Source organism: Urocampus carinirostris, chromosome 5, assembly GCF_059441175.1.
Source record: "Urocampus carinirostris isolate Australia breed hairy pipefish chromosome 5, RoL_Ucar_1.0, whole genome shotgun sequence".
NCBI classification, from domain to species: Eukaryota; Metazoa; Chordata; class Actinopteri; order Syngnathiformes; family Syngnathidae; genus Urocampus; species Urocampus carinirostris.
The window spans coordinates 2,458,036-2,475,346 of record NC_142353.1 but is presented as its reverse complement, the minus strand read 5'-3'; the positions used below and the strand labels follow the sequence as shown (position 1 = coordinate 2,475,346).

The following is a 17,311-nucleotide window of genomic DNA, read 5'->3' as shown; positions in this document are numbered from 1 at the left end:
TGTTGTGTCTGTCCTGTCCACTCGGAAGTCACTTGTTTCCCAAAAATTAAAGTTGGTCGATATATGCAAGGATCCCTTTGTCACAGACCAGAACGGAAACAGGACTCAATTGCAAGGGTTTCTCAGATGTTATTGAAAGAGAGTGAGATTTTAGGCTTGCTTGATTGCTTGATACGAGGACTGGCGGAGAGCGGAATTGAGCAAGGCGGGGATGACACTTCCGTGTCGGAAGAAGGCAGGCGGGAATGGCACGTCGTTTGACCAAGATCTGACAAAGTTTGTACAGAAGACAGGGGCTTAAGAGGGGTGTGGCCAACCAATCAGCTTGTCCGGCTGTTGGCGCCAATCAAGCTGCCACAGGTGTTCCAAATAGGGCAATCATGACACCCTTTGCTGTCATCAGGTGGTTACCAAGATCATCTGGTGTTTTGACCCTGTACCACGACACCCTCCCGTTGGCCAGCTCTTCCCTTCTGCTACATAACCAGCAGGAGGCTCTTTCTGCTGCCCCCCCAATCCTGCGAGCTGCTATTTTCTTCTTGCTCCCTGTCACTCCCATTGCTGTGAGCATCTTCCACACTGACCAGGCGGGGAATCCTCTACAACCCACCTTGACTGGGAACAACTAAGCCTACTATCCTTTCTCCATGCGGTCATGCAAGAGGTCCAGATATTTGGCACTCTTTAGAAAATATTTTCTGATTTTAGCTTCAAGTTTGAAGACTAAAATGTGCCAATATGACACAAAGTTCTCAGGAGGACAATACTTTCGCTTGGCACTGTACATGGTAAACTTTGTAAAACTTCTCTCAGGTATTTTTTCTCAATGAATACATGAGTTATAGATTATAGTTTGTGTGCTGACAGTGGATCAAATCCCCTTCAAACTTCACTGCGTTTTTCAACCAAAACCCATCAGCTCCACACATTATTTCTGTCCTGCATGATCTGGAGCTGTTTCTTTTCCTTTGCCTGCCTTGTATGCAGCAGCGAGACCTTCAATGATCTTTATGGATCAATCGATCATTGTCCTGCTTGTCTCAACGTCACCCTGCCCGCTTTCAAACCGCACGTAAATGCAAACATCTTGGAGAGGAAAGATGCTGGCTGAACGCTACGGTTTCACCCTCACTTATTCTGCAGTAATGAGTCATACTCTTGCCTTTTGGATGCTACATGTTATTGTCTTTGCATTCAACTCAAGCGACCAAGAAGTATCTCACCATGATTCTAAAAATGTCAGAAAAATGCTTTGTGCATAAAATGTCCTAACGAAGTGCAGATGTAGATTCCTTATTTATCATTCCCCGAGACTTGTAAAGACTTTTCAAATGTGGCCCTTTCTTCCTCTAATTGCAATTCTATAGGGGATGTTGTGGTCCGAAGGACTTTTTTTTTTTACTTGGCTATAAATGTTTAATTGCATTTTGTTTTTGTCAGCAACTGTTCTTGTTATTTTTTGTGTTTTTGTTGCAGGAATGTCACCTGTGTATTATATCGCAAACATCAGGGATAGAATCAATCATTTTCATTATCGATTAATCTGTTGACTATTTCTTCGATTAATCGATGAATCACATTTCTTAAAGACATCTTTAATTGCCTCCACTTTATTCAAATACTCAAGTTTTGAACAGATAGAAAAATAGTGCACAAAACAACAGAATATTCTATAACATAATATGATAAAAGAAATCCAAGTGTGTATTGATTAACTTGACAATAAACAAAAACGCGTACAAATATATGCTATACACCTGCAAAAACTAAGATACTCTTTTCTTACCACCTTATCCAAAGATTGTACAATATTTGGACTTATCAAAACAAAAGATAAATAGCATTAAACTGTATTTAATTTTACGTGTAGCAAAGAGAAAAAAATATTAAAAAAAATGTTAACCAACTTTTCAAAATGCTGTCAAGAATTATTTTTTTGGGGGGGTTAAATCTTTGAAAATGATAAGCATTGCCAATATGGAAATGATATACAGTATAATAAGAATCTAATCCTTGTTACTGGATTTAAAAAAAATGTTTTTCTAGAAATCTTTTTTCTTGAGAGAGAGAGAGAGAGAGAGAGAGAGAGAGAGAGAGAGAGAGAGAGAGAGAGAGAGAGAGAGAGAGAGAGAGAGAGAGAGAGAGAGAGAGAGAGAGAGAGAGAGAGAGAGAGAGAGAGAGAGAGAGAGAGAGAGAGAGAGAGAGAGAGAGAGAGAGAGAGAGAGAGAGAGAGAGAGAGAGAGAGAGAGAGAGAGAGAGAGAGAGAGAGAGAGAGATTTAAAAACGGTGGGAAGATTGCATGGGAAACTGTGGGCAGGAGAAAGGTATTGATTTTTCTTTTTCACCTTTTCACGGTTCATCCCTTTATTGCTACTAAGAGGCCTTCCTCTGGCCATCAAACACCATCACGATTCTTCAGGTACAATGCTTCTTCAGGGCTTCATTCTGTGGTGCTTCTTGCTCCCGCAACATAATAATGTTGCACACTTGCTTGTATAACTTGTCCTAAATCAGGTTTCTCAAACTCAATTGAGTTGGGGGCCACTGAAGCTAGGATCCGGGTGAGATTTGGCCAAATTGGGCTTTCCTCCAAAACAGTGCTGATAAAAACATTCTGCTGTTCTTAAAAGGAGAGTGTTATATAATTGACCGCTAGATGACACTGTAATTTTTACAAAACCTTTTCAGAGAAAGACAAAGTCAAGTCAAGTCATTTTTATTTGTATAGCCCTTAATCACAAAGAGTCTCAAAGGGCTGCACAGGTTATTACTCAGACTATTTTTCAGACTATTAGTACACCATCCCCTGATCTGGAACCAACATAAGGGCAAGGAAAAACTCAAAAACCTCAACATGAGGGAAATGAAGAAACCTTGAGAAGGGACCACCCATGTGGCATCCCCCTTTCAGGATTACCAGACAGCAAAGGATGTTGCAATCACAAATAATACAGAGATATTGTCCACGAAAAGTATAGTTTATTCATATGCTATAGAGTAGAAGTGTGTTTTAAGCTCAGATTTAAACATTTCCACTGAGGTTGCAGATCTGATCTCAGGGGGAAGAGCATTCCACAGCACCGGTGCCCGGATGGAGAACGCTCTTGAACCAGCGGAACACTTCTTGGCTCTTGGGATCACCAGAAGACCAGCGCTCTCAGAACGAAGGCTTCGGACCGGAACATAGGGGGAAATCAGATCTAAAAGATATGAGGGAGCAAGTCCATGTATGATTTTGTATAAAGAACCTTGAAATCACAGCTTAGGCTAACAGGGAGCCAATGCAGGTTAGCCAAAATCGGCGTGATGTGATCGGACTTTTTTGTCCTCGCTGCAGCATTTTGTACCAGCTGAAGACTCTTGATTCTGGACTTCGGGAGACCGGAGAGTAGTGTACAACAGCAATCGAGACGGGAGGTAACAAACGCGTGAATTATAATCTCTGCATCCGACTGAGACGAATTTTAGCAATGTTGCGAAAATGGAAGAAAGCGGTTCTAGTAATTTTCTTCAAATGTGTTTGAAAGGACAGATCGGGTTCAAATGCGACACCGAAATTTTTAACTCAGTCACTCTGTGTGATGTGACATTTGACAATGTTCACAGCAGTTTTTGAGAATAAGTCACGGCATTTAGATGGACCAATAACTAACACTTCGGTCTTTTCAGAGTTAATATACAAGAAATTGAGTGACATCCACTCTTTTATCTCAGTGAGGCAGGCCTCGAAATTTCCACAAGTTAGTGTGGCAGATTCCTCCAACGGAAGATATATTCAGTCTAGTGTCATCTGCATAGCAGTGGAAACTGATATCACACTTGCGAATAATATCACCTAATGGAAGCATGTAAATGCTGAAAAGAAGGGGGCCAGGCACTGAACCCTGCGGAACACCACAGGTAACACTATAGGGCTCAGATGTCATTTCGCCATATTTAACACAGTGCGTCCTATCTGAGCGGTAGGATCTGAACCATGAGAGGACGGTTCCTGAGAGACCAATCCATTTTTCCAACCGTTCTAGTAAGATATTATGGTCCACTGTGTCAAAAGCAGCACTAAGGTCCAGCAGCAGCAAAAGTGATGAAGCGCCAGAGTCCATTGCCAGTAGGAGATCATTGGTTACCTTAATCAGAGCTGTCTCGGTAGAGTGGTTAGCCCTGAATCCTGATTGCATTGATTCAAAAAGATTGTTCTCGGATATGAAATCATTCAGGTGCTTTGCCACTACTTTTTCAAGTACTTTGGAATGAAACGGTAGGTTTGACACAGGTCTACAATTACATAAGCTTTCTGGATCAAGGTTGGGTCGTTTCAGTGTAGGTTTAATAACAGCGGACTTAAAAGCCGCTGGAACTACACCTGAGGAGAGTGATATGTTTATAATATTTAGAAATGAAGGTCCAAGGACCCCAAAAAGACCTTTAATAAGTGAACCTGGAAGCGGGTCGAACAGGCAAGTCGTCGGTTTGGCCGTATTCACCACCTGTTCAAGATTATCGAGTGACAGTTCACTAAAACGGGACAAATTCCCTGGACAGCCACCATGTCGTGCATCTATAGATTTCAATCCTTTAGTATGTGATGCATTAATACTGTCTTTTGCAATTTCTTCCTGTATGCATTGAATATTCTTATTAAAGAAGACCATTAAGTCATGGGTTAAATGGGTGGAACTATAATCTGTTGCCTTGTAAGCGATGCTACAGTGTCGAAAAGGATTTTGGGATTGTTCTTTTGTGACGCAATCACCTTCGAAAGGTAGGCTTCTTTTGCAGAGGCAAGGGCCGCTTTATACTCTAAACAAGCTGTCACACCAGGTTTGATGGAAAACCTCAAGCTTGGTAGCACGCCATTTCCTTTCAGATTTCCTGCATTCTTGTTTAAGGGATCTAGTTTCGTCAGTAAACCAAGGCGTGTGTTTTTAGGTCGTAATTTAAGGGAAAATTCTTTTTTTCAAATAAATAAAAATAGGGAAGAATAAATAAAAAAGGGCAAAAAAAGAAAAATGGAAACAAAAAGAAGAGAAGTGGAAAAGAAAGCAAAACATTTTTAAAAATTCAATCTTCTCTTTTTTTCTTTTCATTTTTTAATTTTTCTCTCTTTTAATTATTGTTTTGCCTTTTACTTGCGTTTTCTTTTTGTCTTATTTAGTTATTTTCCCTTCTTTTTCCTTATTCTTTTTTGTCCTTTTAATTTTCTTTTTTGTTTTTTATTCATTTCCTTTTATTCTCTTATTTCTCTTCTTTTCAAAAGTAACAAGGTGCGTTTTGGTCACTTTGAGTCTTCGTATTTTGTCTTCTCCCATTGTGCTTTTAGCACTCGTTTTCAGTGGCAGGACAGAATACAGCGACATTGACTGACAAATTATACACATTGTCCCTTTACCTTTCATATTATTAATACCAAGAAAAACGCACAAGAAAAACGATTTGCAGTTTAAACATGTCCACTTGATGTCGCAGAAGCCAGACGCAACTCGCAAAATGACTGGAGCTGTTCCTTTCTCTTTCTCTCTTTTTCTATTCCTCTCTTTTTCCCCTTTTCTCTTTCACTCTTTCTCTCTTTCACTCTCTTCTTTTTCTCTCCCCATTTCATTTATTTCTTTTTCTCTCTTTGTCTCTCTCTTTGTCTCTCTTTTTCTTACGCTCTCGTTGACTTTCTCTCTTTATTTCACTCCCTCTCTCCTTCCTTCTCTGTTTCTTTCTCTTTTGACGTTGTCTTTTTTCCATCCCTGTCTTTCTTTTTCCCTTTATTTCTCTCTCTCTCTCTCTCTCTTTCTCTCTCATTTTCTGATTCTTTCTTTGTCTCTCTTACGCACTTTTTACCTTTCTCCCTTTATTTCTCCCTCCCTCTTTTTTCTCTCCCTCTTTCTCTCTCTGTTTCTATTTATTTTCTCTGTCTCTCTTTCTTCTCTGTTTCTCTCTCCTTTTCATTTCTTTGTCTCTCTATCTCACTTTCTCTCGCTCGCTCTATTTCTTTTTCTCTCTCTTTGTCATTCTTTCTCTCTTTCTTCCCCTCTTTCTTTCACTCATTCTCTCATTCTTTCCTTCATTGTCTTTCTTTCTCTTTTTCTAAATATTTCTCTCTTTTTCTTTAGGTCTTTTTTTTGTCTTTTTCTCTCTCACTCTCTCTCTCTCTCTCTCTCACTTTCTCTTTCACTTTCTCTTCTCTCGCTTTCAATCATTTTCTTATCTCCTTTTCTAATTCTTTCTTTCTTTTCTTTAATATAGGTCTTTTTTTCTCTCTCTCTTTCTTTTCTCTCTTTCTCTCCTTATTTCTTTCTCTTTATTTCTCTCCTTGTCTCTCTCTCTTTCTCTCTCTATATACGTATAAAGATATATGTTTTTCTTTTTATATGTATATCTTTTTACTTCTCCCTATCTCTTTCTTTCTCTCTCTATTACTCTGTCTACCCTTTTCTCTCTAATCTACTAGTCCGGCGGCGCCACTGAGAGTTTTTTTTTTGTACCATGTGGCCCCAGGGTTCCAATGAGTTTGACACCCCTGATAGTACAGTATACTAAACACCCACTGACACAACCATAAGTCTATTTATCACAGGTCTTAAAAATGCAGATAACACTTCTCTACAAATGAATTTACTTTATCATACTTCGCTTTTAAATCCATATAAGTCAAAGCTGAATGTCTATGGTGCACAGCTTAGAATACCCCTTAAAGCTTCTGTGCATCACAAACGTATTGCTAATACTTCCTTTTTTTAATCCTATGCCCAAACTTTGTTTCCCTCACAGTTTCACACAAAGGCAGAATAAGTTAATTGGGCTATATTTAGTATATTAATATCCCCAAATTTAAAATGCAAGTCTGAAAAGGTCCATGTTTTGCCATTTGCAAAACAACTGAGTGAAGAAAAGGTTACAAGAACAAATTGTGATATCAAATTGCTAAATGTTTCAAAATAGAACAGTGGATTTATTGTAAAAGAGTACAAATGTGATAATCTCCCAAGAATACAACAACATGACGATTGGAAATGAGTGACACAATAAGATGTGCAAAATACAACAGTTGAACCGCTGAAATGGCTGTGGAAAAGATGCTTTAACTTAAATTTATTTGGTTACCGATTCGATCATTAAGTGGGGCTCAGGGTTTCCCAACCGAATTAGTTTAAAATAGCCTCATATTGTGTCTAGCATTTATTATGAAGGAAGCAATACTCTAAACATTATATTTTTAGCTTTAAATTATTGATCTTGCAGTTCATTGATTCGCACAATGATTGAGCAGTCCAAAAGAAAAATACAGTAATCCCTCGGTTATCGCGGTTAATGGGGACCGAGACCACCCGCGAAAACTGAAAATCCGCGAAGTAGCGGCGCCCCTTAAAAAATGCTTAAAAAAACGTTTAAAGGTAAACAGTATACCCCCTGCCATTAAACCGAAGTGATTGCTGGCATGATGGCAAGGAGTTATTGGGTGACTCATCCAGAACTCTTCACACTGGAACTGAACATACCAAAACATGACCCACTAGTGTAGCCATGTCTTACATAATCAATTTTCACGGAATAGGACTGCGGCGAAAACACTACGAACCATTCAGTATGATTGTATTTAACCGCTCTCAACCACATGCAGCCATCGCAGCTTATTTCGCTTGTTAACACTACCGGTTACATATTAAAAATAAAAACTGTGAAAATGTGATATTTGATGAGTGTTTGTGAAGCGTTTTGGGAAACAACAGTTAAAAAAATGGTCTGTGTTCATTTGAACGAAAGTGAAAGAGCTACCTTCTGACAATAACAACATACTTCAGCTAGCGGCATCGAACGGCTTTTACAACAAATACACGAAACCACACACAATTAGCCATGTTTAGGTAGTACAAACAACCGCTCGCTTTTGGTATAATAAAGTCAAATTTGAGATGAAATGTGACAGAAGAGAATATACTTACATCGCGTCGCCGAGTCCCCCCCTTGATAAACTGAGCGCCACATAAGAAGGAGGTGAGGTAGGAGGAGTTGAAGGTGGCGGGGGGGGGGTAGGCCTGAGCGAAGCGGCAAAGACTAAGGGCCCGGTCACACAGACATTTGCGGCTGAATGACGGCCAGAAATTTCTGCCCTAGAGGCGGACGCAATTGGACGTATTGAGCTCGCCGTTGAATCGTTATGAAGCTGTGCTTGACTCGAGTTCGGGAATAGGCGAGCGGGTAGCAACGTGATTTACTTTTGCCCTGGTTAATTCTTCAGAGCGCGGGTACAATCACTTTAACGAGCGTAGAGAGGCTCGAACGCGACCAGAATTATACAGTCGTGAAGCAGATGCCGCCAGGACGTTATTTAACGTTTTGAGCCCGCAATATACACAAGATAGAGCAGTGCTTTACTCGCGGTCGCAAATTTTCACGTGGTTGGGCGCGTTCAAAACTTTTGAGCAGCTCAAAAGTTTGAGCACGTGTTTAAAACGCGTGCCGCACACGTGGTCAACACGAGTTAATGACGCAGAAATGACGTGCTATGGTCGCGGCCAGGGCGCAGTTACACTTGGGTAGGACGGGGAATTTCAGCGGGTAATCGTGGGTGGAGCATGGTAATAGCATGTTCTGTGCCTGTATCGCGGTGTTATTACGTGAAATTAGCGTGTTACGCGTGTGACAGTCAAACACCTTTCTCTGCGTATAAACAGCGCAAATGCCGAGCGTGCTCGTGACGTCAAAGGGGTGAACATCCCCGTCAGCGTAGTTTCTCTTCATTTCGAATAAATTATTTGGTGCATCTGTTATGGTTGCAGTAAGGCTGTGAAGCTAGGACCTTAACTTTGCTTATTGGCTGAGATTAAGAATCCCAGCTATTATGCCTTAATACGCATTTGGATTCTGATAGATATTGAATAATGAGGTAAACCTCACTAAACCCTTCAGCCCCACCCCCTCTCCATCCTCATAACAACTTGGTCTTAATCCATTTTAATATTTTGACATTTCTTAACTCGATAGTGAAATAAGAATGATGCTATAGCTTGTAAACATTTTCCTCACGAGACTGCGATTTGTACAATCATGTTCTTCTACAGCCCGGTTCCAAAATTAGCGTTCCCCCGCTACATCAACCATGTTTACATCATCCTATCTCACAATGAAGTAAAGAATGCAATGACGAATATACAATCAATACCTCTTCATTAATCATTTGTTGGAAATGTAGTACAGATTAAACCGTTCCGTCATTGTTATTATTGTGAACGTAAATTGACGGTAGATACCCACCCCCCTCGCGTGAACGCGCATTCTCCTGCGCTCCCAACGAATGCGAACGTATTCTATATAAAACACTTATTACTATAAAGCGAGCTAATTATAATAATTGGGAGATCCTAGTCTATATAACGCGTTTATTTAAACCAAAAATTGCGATCTTATTTTACAAAATGCGTTTGTTAACATGGAAGGAAAAGTCACGTGAGGGTGTAGGGCGGTTTGGTTGGTTGTTGTTGGTCTAAACACGGAAAGGACCCGCAAATGACGCGATGAGAGGAAGGGGAACAGTCGCCGGCGTCTTTTTTCCGGCCACACCACAGGTCAAAAGCGGGTTGGCCATTTTTGCGCATTTTCCATTGCGGGTAAACACGGGCGAAAAAAAATCCCAAAATTTTAGCCGTCATTCAGCCGCAAATGTCTGTGTGACCGGGCCCTAAGCATTGTGTCAGGGCCTCCCCCTCCCCTTCACAATAAGAGTGTCCACACCGTGTCCTCAGTTGACATAAGCTCGCGCTTGCTCAAGTCAATAAATGCTTTTATTGAGAAGGTAAGGTATATTTTTTAGACCCGCAAAGCTCTGAACCCGCAAAAGTGGAACCGCGAACTAGCGAGGTTCCACTGTAATATAGATGCGCAAAAATATTATGCACATGGTTTGATTCTAACATCTAAGGTTTATTTATTTATTAAGGTTTATTAATGACCAGAAATTTAAATCAATAGACAACATAAACATTGGTGGCCAAAACACCAAAGACAGGTTGTTGCGTTATCTTTTCTTGCGCATCACTGAGAACAAAGGAGGGCCCTCGGAGGAGTGTGTGTAAGGCAGCACAAGGCCTCACAAAAAGCTAAAGAAAACCAGGATCTTATCCTATTTGGCGGTTGATTTTGAGGGTGTCCTCATCCAGACGACCGGGACGGAGAGACCCACGGGCTCTCCAAGCCTCGTGGCTCTTGAGTGGCCAGGCTTCAAACATCATCCTATTATTGTATTCAACTGAATACAGGTCTAAATTCATATGCAAAATTGCTAGTCATGAATTAACACTGGGAGGTTTTTGTGCCTACACAACCAAGTATTCATTTTTTTTTATTCAACACTTAGATGTTCAATGTAAAAAAACAACAACACAACAAACATAAACAGAAAAAAGTGTCAAATCAAGCTTTGTTTTTTTGATGTATTACTGGCAATTCATTTTGGTATTGTGTTTTGTTTAAATTTGTGTCATGACAACATGAAAACTTCATTTAAATTTGGGGTTTATCTTGTTTCTCAAATATGTTCATGTTTTGTTGTTGTTTTAGGTCACAACAGTTTATTGTAAATAGTCTGTGTAATATAGTGTAATAATCTGTGAAGCCCTTTAAGACTCTTCGTGATTTAGGGCTATACAAATAAAAATGACTTGACTTGATATTTTTTAACAATCCTGACATGGATTGTGTTTTGATTGTTATTCCTAGATTGTGCCAAAAAAAAACACAAAGTATGTGGACAGCTAATGGCCCCCTAGTGCAACTTTGAATTCTGCTGTGCAGTTGATTTAATAAGAGGAAATTCAATTGGACTAGACCAGGGGTAGGGAACCTATGGTTCGAGAGCCTTTTCATGAGTATGTATGGCTCCGAAATAAAATGAAACTATTGCACATTGCTCTGTGGCGTTCCAAAGTCAAGTAATTTCATATAAAGCCGAGGCAACTTAATGCAGAAGTTCGATAAGAAACCATTTAAACTGATAAATAAAAACGCTGGCAAACGACTTTGATTGGGTGAGCAGTACAGGTGGGCGGATCCCTGCACACAGCGCAAGGCACTTCCTTCTCTCTCTCTCGCTCAGTGCAGTCTACACCGAGAGTGAATATGACGATATGCTTATCGTTTGCAGTAATTTGTGACATTTTTATAAAAGAACTTTGCATGCACATTGTTTTGAAACCGTTATTAAGGACAAATTTCATGGAAAAAAATTGCCTCAACACTCTTAACTGAAGGTGGAAGACAAATTGTAAATGGCATATTTACATTGATTTGGGACACAGGATTAGGCGTTATTATCATTTTATACATTTGATTAAATCATCAAATGACACACAGTGAAATAAAATGTGCTGAAGAATTAGCTTTTGTCTAGAGAAAACAAAAGGGAAAATTGAGAGAAAAGGAAGAAGAAAAAAAAATGAAGTAAAAAGCCATGGGAAAATGAAACACAAGAAAAGAAGGCAAACATGAAAATGAGAAAAGGAAGAAGAAAATAATCAGGGAAAAATGAGAAAACAGGAAAAAGCAAGAAAAAAGAACCGAAAGAAGAAAACCAGAGAATAAAAAATGAAATTACAGAATGTAAGGAGCAGGAAAAGAGAAAAGGCTATGGGGGAATAGAAGAAGAAAAAATAAAAGTGAGGAAAAGAAAAAATAAATTAAAAAGACAGGTTTTGGGGGGTCCCTTTGTTCAGAATATTACTACTAATAAGCTAATATTCTGCAACAACAAAAAAAAATATTTTTAAAGAACAATCTATTATTTTACTAAATTATCTATCCATCAATCCATAAACTGCATCGTTTAGCCTCAGTAGAGTCGCGGGGGGTGCCGGTGGCCATCCCAGTCATCTTCAGGCAGTGGGCAGGGGACTCCCTGAACTGGTTGCCAGCCAGTTGCATGGCAAACAGAGACAGACAATTCGCTCACTCATTCACACCTAGGGACAATTTGGACCAACCAATTAACCAGATATGCATGTCTTTGGAATTATGGGAGGAAACCAGAGTGCCCGCACACAAGCACGGAGAGAACGTGCAAACTCCGCACAGGAACGCTGGTAGCTGGACCTTAACCATAGCTGTGCCCCTCCGTGCATTTGAGTCGGCCCCCCTGAGACTCATGTCTGGCAATAGCCCTCTTCATGACCATATTTATGATTAACTTAGCCGTCCAGCCTTCTCTCATAGCCAGCCAATTTCCACCAAATGCAATATCTTAAGTCCGAGCAGACCCGACCCAACTCGAATTCCATCCTCGGTTCCGCCTAAAATGTCAATTATTATATCCGGGTTGGGGTAGGTTTCTCTTTCACTGACATTTTTAAAAATCGATAACACTGTTATAAATAATGTAACAGCGCTATTTTTTCAGTAACCACCATTCAAAATAGCGAGTACCATATCATTTAAATAACGATTACGAATACAGTATTCTCTATACATATTTACCCGACTCGTGTCGTTCGTAAACGAAATGTCTCAATGAGCCGGCTCGCCAAAAATCAACAGCTGGTTCTCTCTGAGACGCCTTTTCCCCTTGTGATGGGTCAATATGCATTTTATGGGGATTCTGTGTTGTTGACTTTATATTTGTTGAGCATAAAAAAATGTTTATTGTTTTATCTTTATAGATATTTTAATTATACTTCCTGTGTTTATCTGTGGAAATGTGTATATATAAAATGTATTTTTTTTTTTCTTCTTTCATCTCTCGTTTTCCTTCTCTTTGTTCCCCTTTTACTTTATTTGACCCCGTTATAAGTCATTCTGTGCATAATGTTGCACAATAATTTGTGATGTAGGAATTAAAGCAACAAAAATAACCTGTCATGATTACTGATGCAAGGCACCTGTGCCCGTTGCTTGGCGCCAACAACCCTGGGCGCTGATTGGCTCCCTGCCTCTTTTTAAACCTCCACCTTCCTGTCATCATTTGTCGGATCGTCCGCGAACCTACGCTACACGCTAGGCAAGGTTTCTATACTGCCCTGTTTTACGTCTGATTCCCGTTGCCGACCTCTTTTCTGGACCCGTTTATGTTTTTGCTCCTCCGTCCCGGCCATCGACCTTTTTTTCCTAGCTCTCGCCTTTGCCTTCGCTCGACACGGAAGTGCCACTCCCGCGTTCGCAGTGATCTGCTACCCGTGACCGACGATCACCGGATCGTGGGTGCAAGCCCTTTCCCAATTAATAAAGCTGAGTAAAACGAACACAATTGGGTCCCTTCTCCGTTCCTGGTCCATGACATAACCCGAAGAGCCGTTTGTAACCAGAAAGAGACGGTCTCTTTTTAGTGAGCTGAGCTTAAAAAGACGGGTCTCAAAAAATAGTCAGAATTCCCATCCCTACTGTAAACGCTGTGTTTTGTATTTGCCGAGAAAATGTCAAATTCTTTCATATTCAACTTTTTTGAAGTAAAGGAAAGAGTTACTTTCCCCGGCAACTCGTGACTTTTACTATAGAGTAATTCATTTACTCACTCAGTTATTCTTCTAAGAAGTAGTGAGCAACTCCGATTACTTTCTTAAAGTAACGTGGCCAACACCGCTTTCATATGTTTATAAAAATGTATACTAAAAGTGTGCAGTGTGTTTTGAGGCCGTTGAAAGTCTGTGGTCCACAAAAAAACTAAGTCCCCTCATTACAATGTGCACTTTACTGAACTTTTGCAATGTTAGTTTAAAGAAATCCTTCCCATCTATGTCTATTATCCATCTATCATTGTTCTCCTTTGTCTCTCTGTCTCTTTCCCTCCCTCTCTTAAAGTGCCGCACTAGATTCTTAATGACGCACTGCTGCTGTGGTTGATGGCCCTATTTTCAACATGTCAGAATGACGGGCTGCCTTCAGAATTTCCCATCACCTCTTAACCCCTTTAGACACATTTGTTAGCCAATCAAAATCCCAACGTCATTTTATGGAATTTTAGCGGCTGTATTATAATCAGAACCGAAAATAAACATGCGTAAATGCAACCTTGGATCAATTTTCATGCGCCATTATCACGTGCAAGTGTGCACAATCGTGGATTGATTTCCGAAAGAGAAGTCAAACATTTACAAGTCTTTCACGATTTCTAAAAATAGGTAAAAAAAAAAAATATGCGGTTGCAAAGTTTTTAGGGCTTGTTGTATATTAATTATCAAAATGTACTGTTTACCAAGTTGTTCAAATTAGTTATCTGACTCCATTAACCAAACACAACCTACTTTCATCCAACAATTTATGCGCGCTCGTTTCTTGAGGGAAAAATCATCAGGAAACCGATATTTCCACACGGGGGCAGATTTGTTTTCCCTAACAAAAGAACTAAGTGAACTCCATCGCAGACGGCCGAAGTGACGTTGGCATCTGTGGGAAGCCTTCTTCTTGAAGTCCTTTAGCTTTTTTCCCATTGGCCATCTTCTCCCCAAATAATGGTGTGCCGGCTACTCCTATGGGTGTGCCAAGGAAGCCCCCTGGGCTTCACCATCTCATAGACGAGCGCCCTGATGTCTGGGATCCTCAAAACAACACTGAGCCTTCCTGCGTCTTCAGCGTCTGGGTGTTCTGATTATCTTATCAGCAATTCATCCCGTTCCTGCCGTTCCTGTAAACAACCTCTTCCACCAGCTTGCCCTGACCTGTACTACAGCCTAGTCAGTGAATATCTTTTGTATTAAATGTAATTTGTATTCAATCGTATAAAATCCTTAATAGTCAAATGTATAAAATGCTTCAGGCTGTAAACTTGTCCTCTCCAAATGGCTACTTTCGGAAATGCTTTTAAGAATAAATCTGTAAACCATCCATGGATAACTAAGGGATTACATAATGCTTGTAAGAAAAAAAACACCTTATGTAGAAAATTTATTAAACTAAGAACTGAGGAAGCCGAATCCCGATATAAAACGTATACAAACAAATTGACAGGAATATTAAGAGCAAGCAAGAAATTATACTATACCAATTTATTACACCTATAACAAAAGTAATATCAAAGGTATTTGGGATATATTAAATAGTATAATAAAAGGAAAGAATGTAAGCAATGCATATCCAAAATATTTTATTGATAAGAACAGTGAAAATTATAATTTAAATCAAGTTTTGGAGAATTTCAATAGTTATTTTGTAAATGTTGGACCAGAGCTCGCTGCAAATATCCCACAGTGCAGTGGTAAACAATTTGAGTCACTGATAAAAATGAACTCCAAGACCATGTTTTTATCTGGGGTTACGGAATCAGAAATCTTAGACGTGGTTAACAACTGTCAAAACAAAACGTCTATGGATTGTGCGCATTATGACGTTGAGGAATGGTATTGTGAAGATTAATGTATAAAATATGTGATTATTGTAACTATTATAATTATTGATATCTGACCCATGTAATAAGTATATCCACGAGATTTTGTTGTATTGGACACAAGAGGAGCTATCTATAAAATGTATTTAATAAGGAAGATAAAGGGTTAGGAAAAATAAGCATCTGCTTCTGACTACCCCTTTTCGAACATGTTATGTGACATTATTCTGTTGTTGACTCATTGTTTTTGTCCTGTTTTTATTTTTATGTTCGAAATAAACGTTTTCATTCATTCATGCTTTGTCATGCCTGTAGAAAAATGTCTAAAATAGTTTTTCAAATTGTGATTACATTTGACTTTGGACCAGGTAAGACTTCATTTTGTTGACCCAGTTGTTTCTAGCTAAGATGACTATGCCACACTCTTTCTCAGGCATGTGATAGCAAAACAAATTCAGGCAAGAATAAAAAACCTTCCATTACTGTGTGTTCCAGCTTAGATTATTCATAATCATAATAATCAATTCATAATATTAGAACTTGCAGTGATTATTTGTTCGACACCAAACTTCAAAGTGTTACCTTTCAACAGACACAGAAATATAAAAGATTTACATGTTTATACAGTCTTTTTTAAGTTAAAATTGATTACAAGACTGGCTTAATCACCTGAGTCCTCATAAGTGAATTGAAAAGTGAAAGTGTGACATTTTAGGTTTATTTTGGGCTCGGTCCTACAAATCAAGTGAATTGGTTAGGCTCAGACTGGGTCGGGCTTTGATACCCACAAGCTTGCTTCGAGTGGGACCGTATTTCTGAGGCTTGATCTTAACTCTGATTTCCACTAATGAGGCACAACAGAGTAATTACTTTTCATGTTCTGAGACTTTACTGTTGTGTTTATCCATCTCTTAGGATGCATTAGGGCTACCATGACTGACACGGTGATAAGAAGCAGATGCTCGGATTATTGAGCGGCCAACGAAAGGCAGACGACCATGTACGCTAGGTGAGCGCCATTTATCAGTTACAAGCTGTTTTCATTTGGCTTTGGAATCACTGAAAACTAATCCTTTGTTTCCACCTGTGCCCTCTATTGTGTGCTCTGTGACACAGTGATAAAGAAAAGTAAGTAGATAACGCCTCTACTATCTGTCTCATCCACCCTTTCAGTGTAGTTTTCAGCCCTGTAGCAATAAACAAGCAAATACATAGAGCCGGAAGTTTGTAGAATATAATGAGGACTGCATCAGGAATTGTGTACTTGCAGCATGAGTGTTTAAAGGCATAAGTGAGCTCAGCTGTTGCCTAGAGCCCCACAACCACTAGGGGGCCCATTTTTGGTGCCAACATTGTCCCCATTGACACTTTGTGTGTTCACCCAAAAATACTTCTACAGAAATACAAGAAAAATACTACACGATAACTCCAAAATTAAATAGCAAATATATAAAACAGGGACCTCATATATTGTTTTGCTTTCATTCTGAAAATAAAAAATAGCATGGAATTACTACAAAAATACTTCTACAGTAATACTATATTACAGAATACTACTACAGAATTATCTACTCCAAAAATACTACAAAAAGACAACTACAGTAATATTACAAAAATACGAAAGAAATATGACAAAAATACAACTATGGGAATACTACAAAAATTCTACTAAATACTGCTTTGGAAAAACATCAATTATACTTCTCCTGAAATGCTAAAAAAATACCACTACATAATACTATAATATAAGCAACTACCGGAAAAATATTACTACAAAAATACTACTACAAGAGTTTTGCAACAGAAATACTGCAAATTACACCTATAGCGATACTACAAAAATTCTCCTATGGAAATATCACCAAAATACTAGAAAAATAAAACTACAGTGACACTGTACTACAAAAGTATTACAAAAATTCTACGGATATACAACGAACATTCTTATATGAAAATACTACAAAATAAAACAGAGACAATACAAAAATACTAAAAAAAGAATACTATAGTATTACTACA

At 39.1% G+C, this 17,311-nt stretch overlaps 1 protein-coding gene and 1 long non-coding RNA gene across 4 annotated transcripts in view; both read left to right on the top strand.

Moving 5' to 3' along the window:
• The window catches only part of LOC148364960 (uncharacterized), a 79,108-nt gene that overhangs the window by 31,109 nt on the left and 30,688 nt on the right, over positions 1-17,311 (top strand). The window lies entirely within an intron of this gene.
• LOC148364961 (rabphilin-3A-like) overlaps positions 1-17,311 on the top strand; it is a 53,824-nt gene that overhangs the window by 12,074 nt on the left and 24,439 nt on the right. For 2 of the 3 annotated variants that reach the window (XM_088335323.1, XM_088335321.1), the window contains exon 2: positions 16,208-16,301. In XM_088335323.1, the coding sequence (XP_088191449.1) occupies positions 16,291-16,301 (11 nt within the window). In that variant the 5' untranslated portion in view covers positions 16,208-16,290. Of the gene's footprint in view, positions 1-16,207; positions 16,302-16,401; positions 16,421-17,311 lie in introns of those variants that run through there. The other variant, XM_088335322.1, reaches the window with a different exon arrangement.